At 53.6% G+C, this 20,764-nt stretch overlaps 1 protein-coding gene across 1 annotated transcript in view; it reads right to left on the bottom strand.

The window, feature by feature from the left end:
- Window positions 1-20,764, bottom strand: part of ADAMTS7 (ADAM metallopeptidase with thrombospondin type 1 motif 7) — a 57,151-nt gene that overhangs the window by 7,285 nt on the left and 29,102 nt on the right. The window contains exons 9-18 of the mRNA XM_018066125.1: window positions 9,281-9,425; window positions 8,442-8,534; window positions 7,907-8,052; window positions 6,397-6,566; window positions 6,028-6,161; window positions 4,984-5,104; window positions 3,388-3,632; window positions 3,014-3,155; window positions 848-974; window positions 221-434 (exon numbers count right to left, since the gene is read on the bottom strand). Coding sequence (XP_017921614.1) covers window positions 221-434; window positions 848-974; window positions 3,014-3,155; window positions 3,388-3,632; window positions 4,984-5,104; window positions 6,028-6,161; window positions 6,397-6,566; window positions 7,907-8,052; window positions 8,442-8,534; window positions 9,281-9,425 — 1,537 coding nt within the window. The remainder of the gene's footprint in view (window positions 1-220; window positions 435-847; window positions 975-3,013; window positions 3,156-3,387; window positions 3,633-4,983; window positions 5,105-6,027; window positions 6,162-6,396; window positions 6,567-7,906; window positions 8,053-8,441; window positions 8,535-9,280; window positions 9,426-20,764) is intronic.

Here is a 20,764-nt window from a genome sequence, read left to right as displayed (position 1 = left end):
GCTGCTCAGTGTCAGCGTATAGCCCTGCCCGCTGGAGAGCGTGACTGTGACTTGCCAGGACATCCCAGCCTCTGAGGCTTTGGGGATGGAGCCAGACCTGGAATGTCCCAGTCCCCCTCCCACTACGGCGCCCAGCAGTAGGGGTTCTCTGAACACCGTCTCTGCCTCCCTGTAACCCAAGACCAATAGCAGAGTTAACCCCACCTGTGCTGACACTCACCTCGGACCAGTTCCCCACAGCCCAGGTGGCTGGACAGGGCACATCGCGGTTGCAGGGCGTTTCGGCAGGGGGCCGGGGCAGGTGCTCGCAGGCAGGCGGCTCCAGGGCGCGCTGCTCATCCAGCCCCACGCTGCGGATGCAGAGCACAGCTCGGCGGGAGAGCCCTCCAGGCCCACAGGAGCTGGAGCACAGCTGCCACTCACCTGCCCACCACCTGGGGGCGCACAAGGGCAGATGAGCGTGGGGCCGCCAGGCATTCTCAGGCACTCAGGACTCAGGGAGGGTCAGGCCTAAGCCCAGGGGAGGGGTCCCCGGAGCTCCAAGCCTGAGATGGCACTCTGGTGCCCAAAGCCCAGCAACAGGGCACAGTCCCTTTTGCTCCTGCCGCCTTCACCCCTGGGAGACCTGGGCAAGACCCAAGGCCTGTGTCCACATCCAGGGACCCAAGCACGAATGACCAGGGATGTCCCTGGTTAGTGTCGGTTATTGAGGAGGAGCCCAGGCTGAGGTCAGGGGCAGCCAGAGGCTAGGTCCAGCCTTGGGAAGTGGGGCCCAGAGCCCAGCTCCCTCTGCTCTTCCAGGGCCTCTGGTGAGGGGCACCTGGGGTCAGGCGCCCGGCGCGCTCACCGGGCAGGGCAGGGCTCCTCGCTGCACTTCCTCTGACGGTCATCCGGCCGGTCCAGGGGGTCACAGTGCCTCTCGTCTACAGGCCCCGCCTGCCGCTCCGTGCAGTGCACGCCCTGCCTCTGCATGCCTGCGAGGCCACGGGGGCTCAGCCTGGGCCTGGCACCCAGGGTGCCCCCTGCCCGAACCACCCTGCACCCAGAGACACAGCTGCACCCACTCTGCTCAGAACCCTTCCAGAACTGGGCCTCACTGCCTCCATCAGGATGAAGGCAGGCCCCTATTGCCCCCTGCTCACTGCCCTCCTGGCCTTCACCCCCCCACCCCTGCGGAGGCAGCAGAGTGTGCAGGGTCAGTGGCGGGGGGCGGGGGGCGGTCTAGCCCTGCAGCTTCCTAACTGGGAAGCCTTGGGCAGCTCACTTGGCCTCTCTGAACCTCAGTGTCTTCATCTGTAAATGGGAGTAACAATAACACCCGCCTTGGTGAGAACACAACTCGCGCTAAATCCAACCACAGCCTACTGCAACCCTCAGTGTCTACACCCCACCCCCCAGCAGGGTCAGTGCTCAGAAACAATAAAGAAGAAATCCATCAGTTCACGCGGCCAGGCACTCCCCTATGGCCCCACGGCCCCCTGTTAGCTTTGTCACGGTTCCTGGCCTTCACTCCCTCTGCACTGCCTGCCTCTGGGCCTTTGCACCGCTGTGCTCCTCCCGCCAATACACCTGTGAGACCCAATGACAGGACCAGCTCCAGAAGGGTCTGCCTTCACCCTGTCCCCCTATAGCACAGAAGAGGGACTCACTCCTTCCCTGAGCCTCTAGTCTCCCTGCCCGACCCCACCCTCTCCTTCCTGCCTGACAGAACCCTGGGTTTGTTAAAGGTCACATGCCAAACACTCCCCACTGCGGTTCCCTTGCAGCTAGGGGGTCTGGGACAGTCGTGCCAGAGAGAAAAAGACAAAGTCCTTCCCTTTGCCCCTTCTCCCTTCCATCTAGAGCTGGCAAGAAGTCTGGACCAAGGATGCCATCTTGTGATACACACAAGGGGAAGATGGGGCTGAGAGGGGTCCCTAAAAACACGGCAGGCCATGCCGCCAGCCTAGACTGTGCACCCTGGGCTTCTTACTGTGGAGACAAGTAAACCCTTACTGCTCCAGCCACCCCTCGTCAGGATCCTGCCACTTGCTGCTCAACACATTCCATTCTGTTCATGTGGGGAGCCACCAATTTGCTGGAAACCAGTTCCCCCGTGTCTGACTCATCAAAGGTATTTGTTTTCGCATTTGTAAATTTAACACTTATATGAGAAAGGATGATTCTGACAGCTTCTGAAGGTTTCTGTCCAGCTTCAGTGCATCACTGTTCACTTTATAATCATAATGGCATTTCAAAGAATGTCCAAACGCCTCTCTCTCTGTCCCAGATTCCTGATACGGAGACCCCTGTACACTGAGGGTGGGGGGATGGGCAGGGATATGGAAGGAACCACGGGGAGAGTTGTTACACCTTTTAGAAAGAGTTTAAAGAAATAAGTAAATGTGGTGAATAATGGGGCCATTGGGCTAAGAGGCTCAGAGTGGGGTGGGGAGATCCTTGCTGCATCCTGGCTCCCTGTTCCTGTCTGATTCCATTCTCCCCCTCCCATCTCCTTTCTTTCCCTCCTCCCCCTCCCTCCTCATGGGGAGGGGCAGCAGCCTAGACAAGTTAGGCTCCAGGCTCCCAGGACAGACAGGAGCGCCCCATGGAGGAGGGGGTCCCTGGGGAAGCTGGAGGAGGGGAGGAGCCAACCCTGATGGGGATGCAGGTAAGGCTCCAGGAGGATGAAGTGGTCAAGTCCCAGGTGTGGGGGAGAAGTGCTGGCACAGGACCTGTCAGAGCTGAGCAGCGAGAAGAGGGAGGGGCGGCTGGTGCCTCTCTGGGGGAAACATACGAGCTGGCCAAGTGCCATGTGCCGGGCCTGCCTCACCTTGGTTACTCTCCCAGTGGACCCGTGAGACAGGACCACTGCTAGCCCCATTATACAGATGAGTAAACTGAGGCCCAGAAGCAGCATTCCGAGCTCAGAGAGGCCCCGCAAACAAGCAATGAGCCAGAGGCTGAAGCCGGGCCTCACTGCCCAGAGACAAAGGCCCCGCTGGGCAGCGGCCATGCCCACCCCTCTCCTCACCTGTGCCACAGGTGACTGTGCATTTGGACCAGGGTCCATAGCGCCAGGAGAACTCGGGCGGCTGAATGTGGTCGTGGCCGTCTGCCTCCCTGTGGATGATGTACTCGTAGCGCACCCCAGGGTTGCTCTCCTGGAACAGGAGCTGGGGCAGGCAGGCGGGGGCCCTGTGAGCACGAGGTGGCCTCTCCCGCACCCCAGACCTGACACCCATCCTAAAGAAGCCAACCTCAGCTACCTCCGGGACCTGGGGCTACCCCATGGGGCCGTTTCAGAGCCAGGCTCCCCAACTGCCCCAGGGCTCACTCCTGCCTCCGGGCTGGGTCCCACGCACTCCGCCTCTGCCCCGTCCCAGCCTGGCCCCAGAAGGCAGTCACCTGGATCCAGACAGGCTCTTCGGTGGGGCCAGGGGATGTGAGGTTCTCCCAGTTGCCTGTGCGGGCGTACGTGAAGGTGGTGCCCGCCACCTCGTAGTCCCCGTTCCACTGTATGGTCCACCCGCCATTGAGGAAGTACTTATCCGGGTCCTCACTGCGCAGGGCCAGGAAGTTGGCGGCCTCTGCCACCTCCACGATGCGGATCTCGCGGGCGCCCACCGGGATCAACCCCACATCCACATACCCTGTCGGCCAGGGGTTGAGCACAGGTTGTGAAAAGAAGAGGGTTAGCTTCATTCTGGCCTCACCTTTCTTTCCACTTGCCCCGCCTGCCGATGCCAAGGTTCATCATTAAGATTCTGACTTCCCTACTTAGATCTGTCCTAGGTCACCACAGCCTCAGAAGGGCTCCTGCAATCCTGCCACCATGCCCGATGGCCCCTCTCTGGGAAACCTCAGTCAGTCTATCAAAAATGGGCTGGGTCTTAACCCCTATACCTGGGGCCAGCATGACCTTTCTAAAAAACCCAATTGACTGGGCCTTTCTCCTGATAAACATCCTCCTCATGCCTATAAAGCCTGTTTTTGTTCTTTCGCTAAGTAGTACCCATCATGTCTGGAGAAGGGAATGGCAATCCACTCCAGTTCTTGCCTGGAGAATCCTCATGGATGAGGAGCCTGGAGGGCTACAGTTCACAGGGTCGCAGAGTCAAACATGACTGGTCGACTAAGCACAGCACACAGCACCCGTGGCTGGCATTATCCCGAGAACCCTACATGTGTAGCAGCCCTATGTACCCCCAGGCACTACTGCTATCCCCATTTTACAGACGAGGACACCAAGGCACAGAGACCTTACATAACTTGCCCCAGGGCTCTGCTGGGATGTGAATCAAGCTCTGAGGTCTGAGCTTTAACCACCATGCTGGGCTGCATCTCTGGGGATAAATCTAAGCTTCTTGGCCGCGCATTCAAAGCCCCACGGCAGCCCTGCCTTCTGTGCAGTCAGGTCCCCAGACAGCACACTCCTCCTTGCCTCCGGGCTCCTCTGGGCACAAGCTCTTTCCTGCACGTTGTAATGTTTTTCCTCATCTCTGCTGACTCACTCAGGATTCAGCTCGACTTTACTCCCCACAGGAAGTCTTCCCTGACCTCCCCAGGTTGGGACCTTCTTCCTCAGGGCTCTCACAGCCGCTCGGGGTCTCCCCTCCACTGCAAGATGAGACTGTAAGCTCTTCACCTCCGTGTCTGCCTCACCCAGCATACAGTCAGCACTTAAACAGTGTAGGCAAAACAGATCCTGGGGTGTGGGAGTAGAGCTGTGGGGGTGGGTTCTCTGAAGCTTCACAAGGCCGCCCAGTAGCCCAGCCTGGAGTCCCTGGGGCAAGAGGACTCCCTGGGAGGGCAGGTCTCTGCATCTAGCCCTGGGGCCCTGACTCCTGCCTGGATCCTGGACCCAGCAAGGCAATGTGCCTGCTTCCCACCGCTAGCCTCAGTGGGGACCAAGGAGGACGCAGGCAGGGGCTAAAGGGAGACAAAGAAGGGCTACCAGGCCAAGAGCACCCCCTGCCCCCCGCCAGTGGTCCCTCTCCATACCCAGGCCCTCAGCCTCCTCGAAGGTCCCGCTCACGGTGTGACAGGTGGAGCCGTTGCCGTGGCACACCCCGCAGCGGTCCTCGACGGCACCCGAGTCGATCTCGAAGTCACAGCCCACGTTCTGTAACGCACAGGAGGGGAGGCCCCTGGTGCTGGGCCACTGGCCGCAAGCCCTCTCTGGCCCCCGCCTTGGGGGTCTGCCAGGGTGGGGAGGAGAGTGCTCAGGGCATGGAGTAGGGGCCCACCACCTTTGTGGCCTCCAGTCCCGAGTAAATCCCTCGACCTCTCTGAGCCTCAGTTTCCTCAGATGTGAAACAGGGGGAGCCACCCACACCATGATGTGCTGTGAGATCGAACAAGCCAAGAGAGAGGAAAAGCTGTGTAAACGGCCCCAGCAGGCGGGGCAGTAGGCATACAGGGGACCCTGACCAGCAGGGACAGCAATTTTCCCGACATATGAATCAATGTTCTCTGCTGGTCCTGAGCCCTGGCCTCTGTGCCCAGGAGCTTCCCTTGTCAGGAGCAGGGGAAAGAAAGTGCTGAGGACTCGGGCAGGGGAAGCAGCCGCCGCCGCTGCTGCTGCTGGAAATGTCTTTAAGTATTGTCAGCAAACACCGAAGCTTTCTCGGCCAGGCTGGGCCCCTGCACGGCAATCCCTGATAAGTGACCCCATTTAACCCTGTGACGTGGATTCTTGGACGGACAGTCCCCTTATCGCAGAGGAAACGTTTGCCTGGGGTCATTCAACCAGCGGGAGGTTGAGCCTCCGCCTGAGCTCTGGTTTCCGGGCTGGGGCTGGGCCAGCCCAGGCCAGATCTCGGAAGCCACGGCAGGCAGGCCGGGGTGCAGTTGCAGAGGCTGAGGCCGATGGTGTGAGAGGGGTCCAGTCCCAGGAGGATTGGGGGGCGCTTTGCTGAGAGGTAATGGGAGACCCTCAAAGGGCTTCACTGGTAGAGCTGGGAAGCCCAGTGGCCTAGCCTGGGGAGGGTGGCCAGAGGGAAGCAGGAGGAAGGCAGAGGGGGTCCTCTTCCTCGCTGGGCACACCTTGCAGATCCCATTGATGCAGAGGTCACGGCTGCCCTGGCCCTGGTAGCAGGGGGTGCCATCCACCACAGCGTCCCGCAGCTTCTCAGCAAAGTACTCGTTCGAGGGCCGGCAGTGCAGCTCACAGGGGTTCACTGGGGCCCAAGCAGAGGAGCCATGAGGGACAGGCAGGGCAGGACTCACACCCGGAAGAGCGTCAGTGGCGGGCAGGGGGCTCCACTGGGCTCGTAGTGTCTGCAAGGCTGTCCCCAGGAGCCAGGAGGGAGTGAGCGGCAGCCCCGCAGACAGCACCCGTGTCACTGGGCAAACCTTGGGCCCTCGGACTTCCGCCCTCCAGACGTCAGTGTCCCCGCAGACGGCCGGACTCACCGTCATTGACCACAGGAACCCACGTGTGCAGCTGGCCCTTGTAGAGCATGGCGTCAAAGTGGCTGCACTGGACTTGGCGGAAGGAGGGGCGGCCGGTGGGGCAGGCCTGCAGGCTGCACAGGCGGAAGCGCTTCCGCTCACCCACGCAGTATTTGCCCTTGTATTTGGGCCTGTGGGGCGGGGTGGGGGTGAGTGAGCACTGACAGTGGAGCCCACCGCACACCTGAATCCAGACGCGGGCCCTTGGGGCGAGCAGCTCCTCCCGCACCCCGAGACCCGGAGACTCCCAGCTCCCGCCTCCGCTTCTACTGCTCTGCCCACCAGCCCCCCTCACCCCTACCTCGGCCCAGACTTGGTCTCCCTGTTTGAAAGGATCTCAGGGAAGGTGGTAGCACGAGGCCTGGGCTCTACCCCCAACCTGCTATGTGCCCTTGGTGAAGTCTCCAGACCCCTCCAGGCCTCAGTTTCCTCATCTCTAAAATGGGACTGGGGTTGCCTCTGCAGAGGGTTACTGAGAGGCTGGGCTAAGCTACAGACTTGACTGGCACTAGCTGGAGGGGCTACTCCAAATCTCCAGCCTGTGAGACCCAGTGTCCTTAACAGCCCACATGTCAGCAGACATGATTTTGGTGGCAGCACCCCATCCGGGTCAAAAGGAAGCCCCCTCGGCCCTGGCCCAGCCCAGAGCCTGAACCCCAACTCCACCCCACCTGCTTCTACCCTGCTCAGATCTAGAGACAGGGAGGCAGGGTGGGGTATAAGCATGGAGCCCTAGAAGGCCCTAGCTCTGAATCCCACGATCCCCTCCCGCGGCAGCCTAGCGAAGGTCCACAGAAGGGCAGACCTCTGCATCTCCCCATAGCTTCACCTCACCCCTCTGAGACGGGGAAACGAGGCCCAGAGAGACGAAGCCACTCACCCCAGGTCACACAGCACCCCTCCCAGGCTGACCAATTCTCCCAGCTGTCCCCAGTCTCATCTTGGACCCACGTGCACCTCGAATGTCACGACGTGGCTCTATTTACTGAGCAATTACTACAGATTAGCTGCAGAGCTTTAGCGCACTCATCCCTGATGACAACTCTACTGGATGGGCACTGCTGTTGCCCATCATATACGTTCTCTGGAAACTGAGGCCCTGAGAAGGAGTGGAGAGAGCTGCTGCATGAGGAGAGGGGAAGGGATTTGAACTCTATCCATCCAAGGTTCAGGGTCTAAGCTGTGAGCCACTGCCTTCCCTGCCTCCCTCCCATCAGCTGCTGCTTTGTGGTGCGGCCTCTAACGAGTCACTCCACTCTCCAGGCCTTGGTGTTCCCCTCACTGCAATAGGGTCAGCAGTGGTGACTCAACTAGCCACCAGGGCACTCCCAGAAGTGACCCGAAGTGGCTCTGGACACTCTGGGCTTGGCCTCCATGGGGATACTTCTGAGAATGGGAGACTGGGACAGACTGAATCGCTGACTCTGCTCAGGGCACCCCACCCCACCTGCCCCAGGTGCCCCGCACTCACGCAGGCTGCGTGCACTGCCGCTCGGCGCTCTGCACGCCCATGCCACAGCTCCGCGAGCAGAGGGACCAGGCGCTCCAGCCAGACCAGCCACCGTCCACAGCCTCGGGCTGGAAGCCCACGGGAACACACTCCCCATTCAGACACCACTACCAAGACAGACAAATGCAGAGCAAGCCCACTCCAAGCTCCTCACCCTAGTGAGAACAAGGTGGGTGGAAGGCCTGGAAGGGCCCAGAGGGGAGGACCCCAAGGGCTGGGGGAGGCCCCCTTCCAGTCACCAAGACACAGGCCCCACAGTGGACTTGAACAAAGAATAAAACAGAGCCCACATGCTGACTCTCCGAGGTGGAGGCACCTTGGAGAACTGCTCAGTCAAGCTCTGTCCCAAAGCCTCCATTCTGCAGATGGGGACTCGGGCCAGAGAGGGCTGGGGGTCGGCAGAGAGCACAGGTGAGTCTGTGAACCAAGGCCGAGCCCAGAGCATGGAGGCAGCAGGTGACTCACCTGCTCTGCAGCTGGACTGGGGCTCTCCTACCTTGCTCTCCCCACAGCTGGTACCATCCACAGCTGCATCCAGCTTGGAGTGACAGGTGGTCCCCACGGAGCACCAGAGTGTGTGGCAGACGTTCTGCAAGGAGGAGCGCAAAGGCCACACCCTCACCTCCTCCCCTATGCCTCCACCTGCCCTACCCCCTCGCTGCCTCCTCGAGTCCCCTGGGAATCCCTCCTCGGGGCTGGCACATTCTGTAGGTGGAAGCCCCAGAGGTCCCTCTTTATCTTTCCCCAGACCATCGGATTTGTGGCTCAGCGCAGTCCCCAGCTCACCCACACCTCTCCAGCTCCAGCCCCCCATCTGGAGACACCCTGATTAGAAGCTGCAGGGTCTCTGACTTGCCCGTGGCCACCACTTTGGGCGATCTTCCCCAGGACCTGACAGTAGAGGTTTTATTTTACCTCGTACAATCCAGCTCCAGTAGGTGAGTATTAGTCGCTCAGTCATGTCTGACTCTTTGCGACCCTGTTGACAATAGCCCACCAGGCTCCTCTCTCCCTGGAATTCTCCAGGCAAGAATACTGGAGCGGGTTGCCGTTCCCTTCTCCAGGGGATCTTCCCCACCCAGGGGTCGAACCTGGGTTTCCTGCATTGTAGGCAGATTCTTTACCAACTGAGCCACAAGAAAATCCCAGTAGGTAAGGGGCTTGCCTGAAGTCCCACCGTTGGTGAATGGCCCACCCAGAATGCAGACCTGGGTCTAGGGCCGCCCAACCCGAGGCCTCGCCCACAGGCCACTATGTCTCATGGGCATATGTGTGGACCGAGCCTGGCTGGGAGGGTTCTGCACGCTGCTGAGGGCTGCCCCCGACCCCACTCACGTCCATGTCATCGCAGAAGGCAGAGTAGGCCCCGTACTGGAGGCGGCACTGGTGGCCCACATCGTAGAGGACGCCAGGCGGTATGGAAGGGAAGTCGATGACATCCTTGGCGGGAGAGTCATCCAGGCACAGGCCCCACCCACGGCTGCAGAGATGGGACAAAAACGTGGGGTAAGGGGCTGCCTGTCCCCTGGGGCTCTAAAGGGGGCAGCCTGAGAGACCCATCAAGGAGGCCTCACCAGTCCAGGAGTGGGAAGGGGCTTAAAGCTTTAAACTGAATAGGAAAACTCCAGCCTCCTTACTCACCCAGCCTGTTTTTTGACATAACCTAGCATGAAAGGCTCCCAGTCTTTCCCATCTATTTCCAGGGCACTCCAGCTGTTTAAATAACTCATCCCACCCCCCAGGGCTAGGCCTCTCCACAAACCATCCCTTCTTCTCCCAACAGTCTCCCCACTCCTCCACTGTGGGGCCTCCCCCCCAAGATCCAGCTCAGAGGTCCTTCCCTCTGAAGCCTTCTGGACCACTAAGCCCACATGTGACCCTGCTCAGAGTGCCTGTAGCCTCCCCTGCTCAGTCCAGGATCTGCAGAGCATCACATCACAGCTGATATGACAGCCCTCCACCTCAGGCTGGGACCGAGGGGATCTGTGTGAGGACCAAGGCCTGCAGGCGGCCCCTGCCTGGCCGCCCACCTGGGAGACAGCCCAGGGCCAGCCCTGCCTGCCAGCTTCTGTTGCTCCCTTATTTCCTCCTGTGCCCCTCCTGGCAGCAACAGGAGGAAAGCAGAATCTGTGGGACTTGAGGTCCCAGGCTAAACAGCTTGGGGGAGGCAGAAACCCCCTGGTCTTCCAGGCTGGGAGGCTGGAGGGTGGCTGGTGCCGGATCAGGGAGCCAGGATGAGCAGAGGGTCCAGGTTAGGATGAAGGGAGGCAGGGGGAAGAAGGGCAGAGCTGATGGATGCTGGGGTCTCGCCAGGTGGGAAGGAAGAGACACAATGGGCCACGGAGGGGTTGCAGAATGTGGAGGGGTCGAGAAATAGGCCAACGTGCAGGCCCGAATGGGGAGAGGCGGGGGGGCAGTCAGTTCCTGGGATCCGGGAATCCAGATTTCAGAGGAGCCGCATTCCCTGGCCAGGGAGGGTGGTCCGTGTGGTCTCCCAAGGCCGCTGGGTTGTGGCAGGGCCCGGGCTCCACCCAGAGCCTCAGTCACTAGACTCCTGCTGAGGACCCTGGGCGCCCCTCTCCACCTAGAATCACCTGGACCCTTTGTGTCAGCTGGAAACAGACCCTTTAAGATGGGCATGGGGCATATGAGCAGGTGTGGGACCCAGTCTTCTGCCCTAGATGACTGCAGGCCAGGCTGGCTCTGGGTGCTGAACGGGAACTCTCATCTGCTCCTTACAACCCCCAAGCAGAAAACTCTATTACCACTGTTTCCTAATACATCCAGGGTCCATGGCAGTGCGTCATGTGCCCTGGGTCATGTAGGGGGGCAGCGATGGTCAGGATGTGATGCCAGCCAGGCTGCCAGCCTGCGTGTCCTCTTGCTGGGCTGCCCTAAGTGAAAAGCTCCTCCCATCCGATCATGAGCCTGCCTCAAACACTTCACTTCAAATAGAAGTTCTAAACCACGGCAGCTGAGGTCTGGCAGGGAGCAAGGAGGTTTCTGATTGCTAGCCTCATCCTGGGCTCCCTGGTCCTGCAACCTGGGGCTGAACATCAGCTGAGGGGTGTAGGGGTAGGGGTGTGTGTGTGTGTCTGTGTGTGTCTGTGTAGGGTCAACCTGGCCCTGGGGCTCCTTTTCGTCTGGTAGGACACAATTTAAGATGTGACTGGGGGGTTTACCCACGCCGCTGATTCAGACCCAGCCAGGGGGCTCCTCTGACTGGGGTCCAACATGCCTCAGCCGCACACTAGTAGGTCCTGGGGCACACCCAGCCCTTCAGTTTTCCAGCCAGGACCCAGAGTGCTGACATGCCGGGTATCCAGCTCCTGTGAGCCTGCTGCTGGAAAGCCAGGCAGCAACAGTCTCTCAGGACCATCTTATATGTGTGTGAGGCTGGGGGGTTCCCGTGGGGGGTGGGGTGTCTTTGTAGGACCCACACCAGAATCAGAGCCACATTCTGGCCCAGATGCTGACCAGGGAGTCAGAAACCCAAGTTCTACTCTGCCCACTTTCAGATGCTGTGTGGCCTTGGGCCATCCCTCACCCTCTCTGAGCCTTCACATCCTCATCTACAAGAGGCTGAGGCAGCTTATGTGATCCCAAGCAACAGAGGTATAAATAGCAGCATCTACTTGGGAAAAGTTACACGGGCGGGTGGCCGACAGCCGGCCCTTCCTTCCTCTGGTTGGCTCACCGCCAGGCTCCCGATACACAACAGCCCTTCCCCTCTAATTATAGCAGGGCTGGGGAGCCCCACATGGGGTCAGAGCAGACAGTGAATGGCTCCAACCTCAAGGACGGCAAGGAGCTACCCATCACCTGGGAGAGACCTGTGTGCCCCCTCCCCTCCCCACCGCTGGGGGCTGGTGGTGGAGTTGCCGGATGCTGGGGATAAGGGCCTGATATTTGATCAGGCCTGCCTCTCTCCCTGCGGAAATCCCAGCTGCAAAGACATGAGCGAGCAGGGCCTTCCCTGCCTGGCCCCAGGTCTAAGTAGTAGCTCATGAAAAGAGAAGTCCCTTATGAAACAGCAGGGTCCCTTAAATCGACGCTCAGCCCAGAAAGGCTCTTCGGGTTCTTCAGGTTGACCTCTTGTACTGGGCACTGAACAGTCTTGTCGAAACTTTCCTCTAATCTGACTACCACCTCCTGAAGATTCTCCATCCCACCCACGTTTCCCCATTGCCAGCCCTGGACCACGCCATGCACCCACCTAGAGCATCCTTCTTCCTCATGATGTTCCCTTAGTCCTAGAGAGCAGCTCTGGGGCTCCTTCTCAGAGAGGATGTCTTGCCTCTCTCCAGATTCCCACAGAACCCCACAGGGCTGCCCTCCTCATGGGGTGAGGGGCTTGAAGACAGGGGCACTGCCTCCCCTACCACTTTCCCTTCAGCACAGTTTGAGATCAAGTGGGATTCGCTAACATCTGGGTCTGTGCGGCCTGATGAGCATCTATTTGCAGGAAGCAAAGGAGTGTCGTGTCCAGTGGGGAATGGGGAGTGGTCTGAGTGCCTCTGAGATGCCATCAAATCCTGGAAACACCGCCAGACCCTGCTTGGTGCCTTCCTTCTGTGAATCTTGCCCTTCCGGCCCCCATCCTGTCTAGGTGGGGCCTGTCCTGTCTTCCGTCCACCTCCAGCAAGGAGACTAAGGGCAGAAGGGCTGGGGCACAGGTTGGTATGACACCCTCCATCCCAGCACCCGCTCCTGCCTGGCCCTCTGGGATGGAGAGGGGAGAGTGCGGCCACCCTTGGGAAGAGGAACTTCCCCTCCCTCCCCAGCTCCCTTCATTGGCCACGTGTCTCTCTCTCTGCCAGCATTCTGTCCAGCTCTTCTTGGTGCCAAGGTTCTGGGAGGCCCTGGCTGGCTCAGCCTCTGGCCTTCTCCTCCCACCCTCGCCCCAGGCCCCAAGGCAAGTCCCTTATGCATTCCAGCAGCCAAATGAAGACAGAGATGCATGTGTCTGTCTGTCCTGAAGCAGCGTGCTGGGCAGCACCATGGGCGGGGCCAGCTGGAAAAAGCCCTCAGGGTGCTGCAGGGGCGGCTGCTCTTCTGATTTCCCAGCCCTTCTCTCATTTTCAGCCCCCAAGTCGGGAGGTGACAGACCCTTGGGATCATTTTCTACCAGGCTCTCCCTGCCGGGCCACTTCCCTGCTTCAGCTCCTTATCACATCGCTTGTAGCAGCGCTAACAGTCACCAGGCACTGAACGCAAACCATGTGGCCAGCGCTGTGCTACACACGTCACATGCCTCCTCATTTAATTCTCAGAGCAACCCGGGACACGGTCCCATCATTATCCCCGGTCTTTGAGGCTTAAGGGTTAGTGTAACTTGTCTGCCAACATGGGTAGATGCCTGGGCCAGAGTCCAGGGTATTAAACATCAAAGTCAACTCTTCCCTGCTTCTAGTCCCCCTCTCCACCCAATAATCCCTCTTCTATCAGAAGCCAGGATCCTCGCTCTCATGTCCACAATGAACCTGGTCATGTCCCTGCTTAAAGCCCTGTGAATGGACTTCTAGAAAAACATGGCCCATTGAGCAGATACAGAGTTATTTCCACTCCCTTCCAGAACCCCACTAAGATGACAGGAAAGAAATAAACAAGGCATAAATCCACAAAGACAAGGGGCAAGGGAGAGGTGATGATGGCAGATGAAAAATGTCAGCAAAATTCTAGAAGCTGGAAAGCAGATGATCAAGTAGCAGCTGACTTACTGCAGCACTGAATGCTGAGAGCCAGTCATGCAGAGAGAAACCACCCAGAAGAGGGACACTGGAAATGCTCAGGAAACCTGAGGGACCCCTGGAGGCCTGAGTGCCAGGAAGACTGAGGACAAGAGCCTAGCACAAAGTCTGTAAGACGTCATCAGAGCCCAGATCCCCTTCCCAACTGTCTGGAGCAGGGCCATGACCACCTCCCTGCCTGTCAGAGGACTGGGCTCACTCTCTGGAGAGGGTGGTCCAGGAGATCTGGCCCAGGAACACCAGGCAGACCCGAGGCAGAGGGGCCCATAGAGAAAAGGACAAGTGAGAGTCTGCACAAGGAAAGCGGAGACAACCACCAAGCTCATTCCCCATCCGGGTGCCAGAATGCTGCAGTCAGACTTCCACCTTCCAGGAAAAGACTAGAGAATGCCTCTCTGGAGCGAAATCACTCAGAAAAATGACCCTAGATACTGACATTTGAAGACACCCCAAAGAAACAGCTCCATCCCAACCAGCCCCTCAGCGGGGACTTAAATAGTGCTGCCTAGCCCACAGCCCTCCCGATGGGCAGCCCAGCGCCTCCTTCCACGGAGGCAGTACAGCCATGCCATCTCGAGAAAACCCCTCACGTGAAAGACAGGGCCTAAAAAATAATGCAAAGAAAAGAAAGATATCTCAGGGAGTAAAAGAAAAAACAAATAATAACTTCAACAAGGTAAGATGCTGTACCCACAAAACTAGAACAGGATAATAAAAAGGAATATTTAGCAAATAAGAAATTTCACGAAGTTAAAAGTACAATAGGAAAAAAATTTTTAATGTAATAGAAAGCTTGTAAGGCAAAGATAAGGATGTCTTTCAGAAAACAGAATGAGTCAGAAAAAAGTTTAAAAGTGTAAAAAAAAAAAAAAGAAAGGGAGAGAACAGCTGAATATTAAGGGTTCCAGAAGGAGAAAATGAGAGATGATTATCAAATAAATAAGAATATTTCCAAGAACTGAAGGACTTGAGTTTTTAGACTAAAAGGGCCTAGCAAGTGCCCCCCCCATCACCACCCCACGGTAAATCAAGGCACATAATTGCAAAAGTTCAGATCACCAAGAGGAAAAGACAGAGACACAGACCAAGAGAAAAAAAGAGAGACAGAGTATTCTGCATATTAAGAGAGAGATAAAGAAAATCCTAAAAGTTTCCAGACTTTTTTAAAAGGTCACATGCAAAGGTTTGGGAATCAGACTGGTATGAGACTTGTCAACAGCAGTGTTGGAAGCTAGAAGACAAAGGAAAAACACCTTTGAAGTTCTGAGGGAGAAATTTAACTTGGAAGTTGCTATCAAAAGATCAATCAGGTATGAGGAAAGAACAAAGAAAAGCAAACAATTTAAGACAAGCAAATCTATGCATCTCTTCTCAGAAGGCTACCTGAGGATATGCTCCACCAAAACAAAGAAGTAAATCCCTCTAAAGAAGGTAGCATGAGACCCAGGAAACAGGAAGATCTTGCATGATAATCTTGAGGAGTGGAAATCATCTGGGTTAGACGAGAGCAGAAGAGAGCAGGAGGACAGAGGGATGTCGAGGGGTATGTCCAGGAAAGAAGTGAACTGTGAGAGGACACGGGAGGGACTGCCTTTGGCAAAACTGGATTCAGAGACATTTTGCAGAATTGTTGCAGGATATGGAAGACTTAGAGAAGCAAAGGGAACTAGGCAAATACAGTGGTTCTTAAAAAGAAAATCATTTTGTTACAACACTAGGTTTGGCATTATCTATACAACAACAATAAAGAAAACAGTAGACATGGATTTAATCAAGATATGCTAGCATGATATTGGGATGTGGTGGCAGGGGTCGGGGAGCAAATGTGGGCAGGAAGTGACACAAGGGGCTAAATTCCAACCTTCCGTTGTACAAGTCATCAGGTGATATCTAAACTGAAAAACCAAGAAACAGCACTCTAGGAAGACTTTCCGGAAATATGAAAGTAAATAAGGTAAGAAAAGTGAAAAAGAATGAAAAGTTGAAAGCTGCTGCCCGAAGAACATAGGGGGGGAAGCATGCAGCCGGTGATATAAAGCTCTCCTATCGCCATCTTGAACTCAGTGTTTTGGAACTTGTGATTTGTTAAGGAGGTTCTAATGGGACAAGAGGCATTTGCGTGAGGAGATACGTGATATCTGTGTCCACTGTTCCTTGCCACCTCATGAGCAGAGTCCCAGTGGATCCACAATGCAGAGAATTCATTGAGACTCTAAGAAAATGCAAGAAAAGTGTATTATGTCTAAGACAGCCCCAGAGGCCACACTTGGCACTTGAACCAGAACTTCCTTCAAATGCAGAAAGAAGGTATGATATCTTAGGAAACACAAATGACCAAGGAACTCCATCATCTTTGCTATTTGAGTTGCTTCCTTGTATCATCCAATTACTGCATTGAAAATGATGGGCTAGAAGGAAATGTAAAGATGGATCCATTTCCTCTCAGTTCTTCCTCAAACATCAGTCAGCCAAGGCAGAGAGTGCTGGGAAAATGTGCACATATTACCAAGTGAAATAAAACCAGTCAAATTAGTCTTGTGCACTGTATCAAGAGTTCTAATAAATATGAGGTATGAAATATGAATTGTGTCATTTTGGTGACTCCACATATGAGTTTGATGTGCCTATGTCTGCATTTAAAAATTGGCACTGCATAAAGTAAAGATGAGTGGTAAAACTTAGGCTAATCATTTAAAAATAGAGACTGAAAAAAGAAAGAAAAGAAAAACAATAGAAAAGATCAACAAAACAAAGATCTGGTTCTTTGAAAAGACAAACAAAATTGATAAACCTTTAGCCAGACTCATTAAGAAAAAAAAGAGAGAGGGCCAAAATCAGAAATGAAAAAGAAATTACAAGTGATACCAGAGAAATACAAAGGATCATAAGAAACTACTACAAACAACTATATGCCAATAAAATGAACAATCTAGAAGAAATAGACAAATTCCTATATAGAAATATATAACCTCCTAGGACTGAACCAGGAAGAAACAGAAAACATGAACAGACAAATTACCAGTAATGAAATTGAATCAGGAAATAAAAACAAAAAACTCCCAACAAACAAAAGTCCAGGACAAGATGGCTTCACAGGAGAATTCCGCAAATAGTTAGAGAAGAGTTAACACCTTTTCTTCTCAAACTATTCCAAAAAATTTCAGAGGAAAGAACACTTCTGAACTCATTCCACAAGGCATCACCCTAACATCAAAACCAGACAAAGACATCAAAAAGAAAAGAAAATTACAAACTAATACCACTGATGAACACAGAAGCAAAAATTCTCAACAAAATATTATCAATCAGAGCCTAACAATCATTAAAAGGATCACACACTCTGATCAAGTGAGATTTATCTCAGAAATGAAAGGATGATTCAATGTCTGCAAATCAATCAAGGTGATACACCATATTAACTGAAGAATAAAAGCCATATGATCACCTCTATAGATGCAGAAAAACCTTTTTACAAAATTCGAACATTTATGATTTTTGAAAAAAACCCTCCAAAAAGTGGGAATAGAGAGAATATCAGTTCAGTTGCTCAGTCGTGTCCAACTCTTTGTGACCCCATTGGCTGCAGCATGCCAGGCTTCTCTATCACCAATGCCCGGAACTTGCTGTCATGTCCATTGAGTTGGTGGTACAACTCAACATAATGAAGACCATAAACAACAAATCCATTGCTAACATCATACTCAATGGTGAAAAGCTGAATGTATTCCCTCTAAGATCAGGAACAAGACAAGGATGCCCACTCTCTCCACATTTATTCAACATAGTACTGGAAGTCTCAGCCACAGAAATCAGACAAGAAAAAGGAATAAAAGGAATTCAAATTGAAAAAAAGAAAACAGGCACTGTTTGCAGATGGGAAGACACTATACACAGAAAAATCTTTAAGATGCCACCAAAAAAACTACTAGAGCTCATCAATGAATTTGGTAAAGCTGCAAGATACAAAGTTAATATAAAGAAATCTGTTGCATTTCTATACAGTAACAATAAATTATCACAAAAAAATTAAGGAAAGCAATTTACCATCACATCAAAAAGGATAAAATATCTAGGAATAAACCTACTTAAGGAGGTAAAAAACTTGTACCCAGAAAATAAGACACTAATGAAAGAAATTGAAGATGGCACAAACAGATGGAGAGATACATCATGTTCATAGGTCAGAATCAGTATTGTTAAAATGATCATACTATCAAAGGCAATCTACAGATCCAGTGCAATCTCTGTCAAAATACCAATGGCATTTATCACAGAACTAGAATAATTTTAGACTTTGTATGGAAACACAAAAGGCCTCAAATAGCCAAAATAATCTTGAGAAAGAACAGAGCTGGAGATATCACACTCATTGACTGCAGACTATACTACAAAACTACAGTAATCAAAACAGTATGGTACTGGGACAGGAATTAAGATGGTAGAGTAGAAGGACGTGGAACTCAGCTTCTGCCTCAAATACATCAAAAATATATCTACATATGAAATAATTCTCACAGAATACCTACTGAACACTAGCTATGCTGTGCTAAGTTGCTTCAGTCATGTCCGACTCTTTGCAACCCTATGGACCATAGCCCTCCAGGCTCCTCTGTCCTTGGGAATCTCCAGGCAAGAATACTAGAGTGGGTTGCCATGCCCTCCTCTAGGGTATCTTCCTGACCCAGCGATTGAACCCAGCTCTCTTATGTCTCCTGCATTGGCAGGCAGGTTCTATACCACTAGTGACACCTGGGAAGCCCCACCGAACACTAGCAGAAGACCTCAAACACCTGAAGGGACAGGAAAGATCTCCACATAACTGGGTAAGATGATCGGGGGAGGAGGAGAAAAGGAAGCAGAATGCAACCTGCACCCCTGGGAGGGAACAGTAAAAGAGGACAGGGTCCTGCACCCTGGGAAGCCCCCTCACCTTCAGGAAGATCAACGGGGACAGAAAGGGAGCTATGCAGGCTCAGAGGAGAGTATAACACCTGGTTTGTGGCAGGCAGAACAGAGACCTACATAGACAATGCCACCAGCCTGCATGCTCCAGCCTGAGACAAGCATCCTACGGTATGGGCAGGGGCTGGTGCTGAAACTTGGGGTTTAGAGGACAGATCTGGAAGAAGGACTGGTGTTGGCTGTGTGGAAGTAGCCTGAAGTGGCTGGAATGTGGTACAGATACAACCAGGTTGTCTGCAGAAAAAGCCTGGGCCCACCATAGAAGCAATGTGCCACAATTAAGTGGCATGTGAAGGGAGGGGCAGGGCTGCCCTTGCAGCTTCTTTCTCCACTCCCCAGCTGCCACCTGGGTGGGCTCCAGCATGGGTGAGTCCACATAACCCAAACACTGCCTTGGCTGGCTCCGATGCTCCAGCCACCACCTGGGCAGGCTATCACACCCTAGCCATCACCTCAGTGGGCTCCCATGCACCAGGTGCCAGTGAGGTTCCCATGCACAGAGGTGGGGCTGAAATCATAGGTAAGTCCTAGGGACCACATAACTTATAAAGCAGGGCTGAAATCTCTCCCTGGCTGTGTGAGCTGAAGATTTACACCTCTGCTGCCAGCTTGGCAAATTCAGCACCTGCAGGACATTCAAGCAGACAGTGGGTGCTCCTGTGGCTGGGAGGTCTGGCCTTAGGAGTTGTGGGTTTTGTGGGCACATGCTGTGGGGCTGGGCTGGGCCGGGATCTGAGCTGCCTCCATAGCTCCCTCAGCAAGTCCATGTACATGATTACTGCAGTCATGGGACCTGACTTCTCAGATCTGTGCTGGAGGCCTTGTGAAAACAACACCTGAGAAACACCAGGGTTGACTGTTGGCATTCCCATGGTTGAGGCGGGGCCAAGGGCAGTGCCAACAGTGGACTTTTGATCCCCCACAATGGGTGACGTAATAGAGCATGCTCACCAGTGGACAGTTCTGGCAGAGCAAAACTCAGTGGCTCCTCCGCCAGCGGGAGTGCTCCAAATTCACCTACCTTGCACTGAAGCTCAGAAACACAACTCAGAAATGGATATGGGGGCTTCTACTCCAATAATTAGGGAGCAGTTGAACAGGGCAGTGACAAACACAGAGCTGAGGAGGCTCTGCTCAACACCCAATGCAGGCTCTGAAGACAACACCAGTCACACCTCCTATTCAAGGGGATAATGGCCAGCACACACTAAGGAAAGAGGTGGTAGGCATCCATACTAAAAACAGTCCTTGCACCAAAAATATTAAACCCACTCAGGCTACACAGCCTCCCACACAAAAACAGCCTTCTGAGACTACAACAGATTATGGTTTCTCCTAAACCCATACAGCAAGAGAAATACAGGTAAAATGAAGAAGCAGAGGGACCATGCCAAATTAAAAGATTAAGATAATTCTCCCGAGAAAAACAATGAAACAGATTTCTTCAGTCTAATAGACACTGAGTTTAAAAAGAAGATACTGAGAATATTGAAGGAATTAAGAAGGATTATTGATAGAAATGCAAGGTACAGTAAAAAATGAATTAGAAATTATAAAAAGGAATCAAGAAAAAAATAGAGAACTCATTTGCCAAGATGAAAGCTAAGCTAAAGGCAGTGAGTAGCAGAATGAATAATGCAGAACAAATATGTGATCTGGAAGATAAAATAATGTAAATCACCCAATCAGAACAGCGGACAGAAAGCCAAACCAAAAAAATGAAAGCAATATAATAAGAGTCTATGGGATAACACAGAGTGTGCCAATTTACACATAACAGGGCTCCCAGAAGGAGAAGAAAGAGCAAAGAGGACTGAAAATGGTATTTGAAGAAATTATGGTTGAAAACTTTCCAAACCTGAAGGAGACAGATATCCAGGTTCAGGAAGCACAGAGGGTTCCAAACAAAATGAATCCAAACAGACCTACAACCAAGACATATTTCAATTAAAACAGTAAAAGTTCAAGAGAGAATTCTAAAGGCATCAAGAGAAAAAGAGTTAAATTACAAAAGAACCCCCATGAGGATGTGAACTGATTTGTCTACAGAAATGTGGCAGGCCAGATGAGAATGGCAAGATATATTCAAAGTCCTGAAAGAGAAAAA

This window comes from Capra hircus, chromosome 21 (assembly GCF_001704415.2).
Source record: "Capra hircus breed San Clemente chromosome 21, ASM170441v1, whole genome shotgun sequence".
NCBI classification, from domain to species: Eukaryota; Metazoa; Chordata; class Mammalia; order Artiodactyla; family Bovidae; genus Capra; species Capra hircus.
The sequence above is the reverse complement of the archived record's forward strand: the minus strand, read 5'-3'. Positions and strand labels throughout refer to the sequence as shown.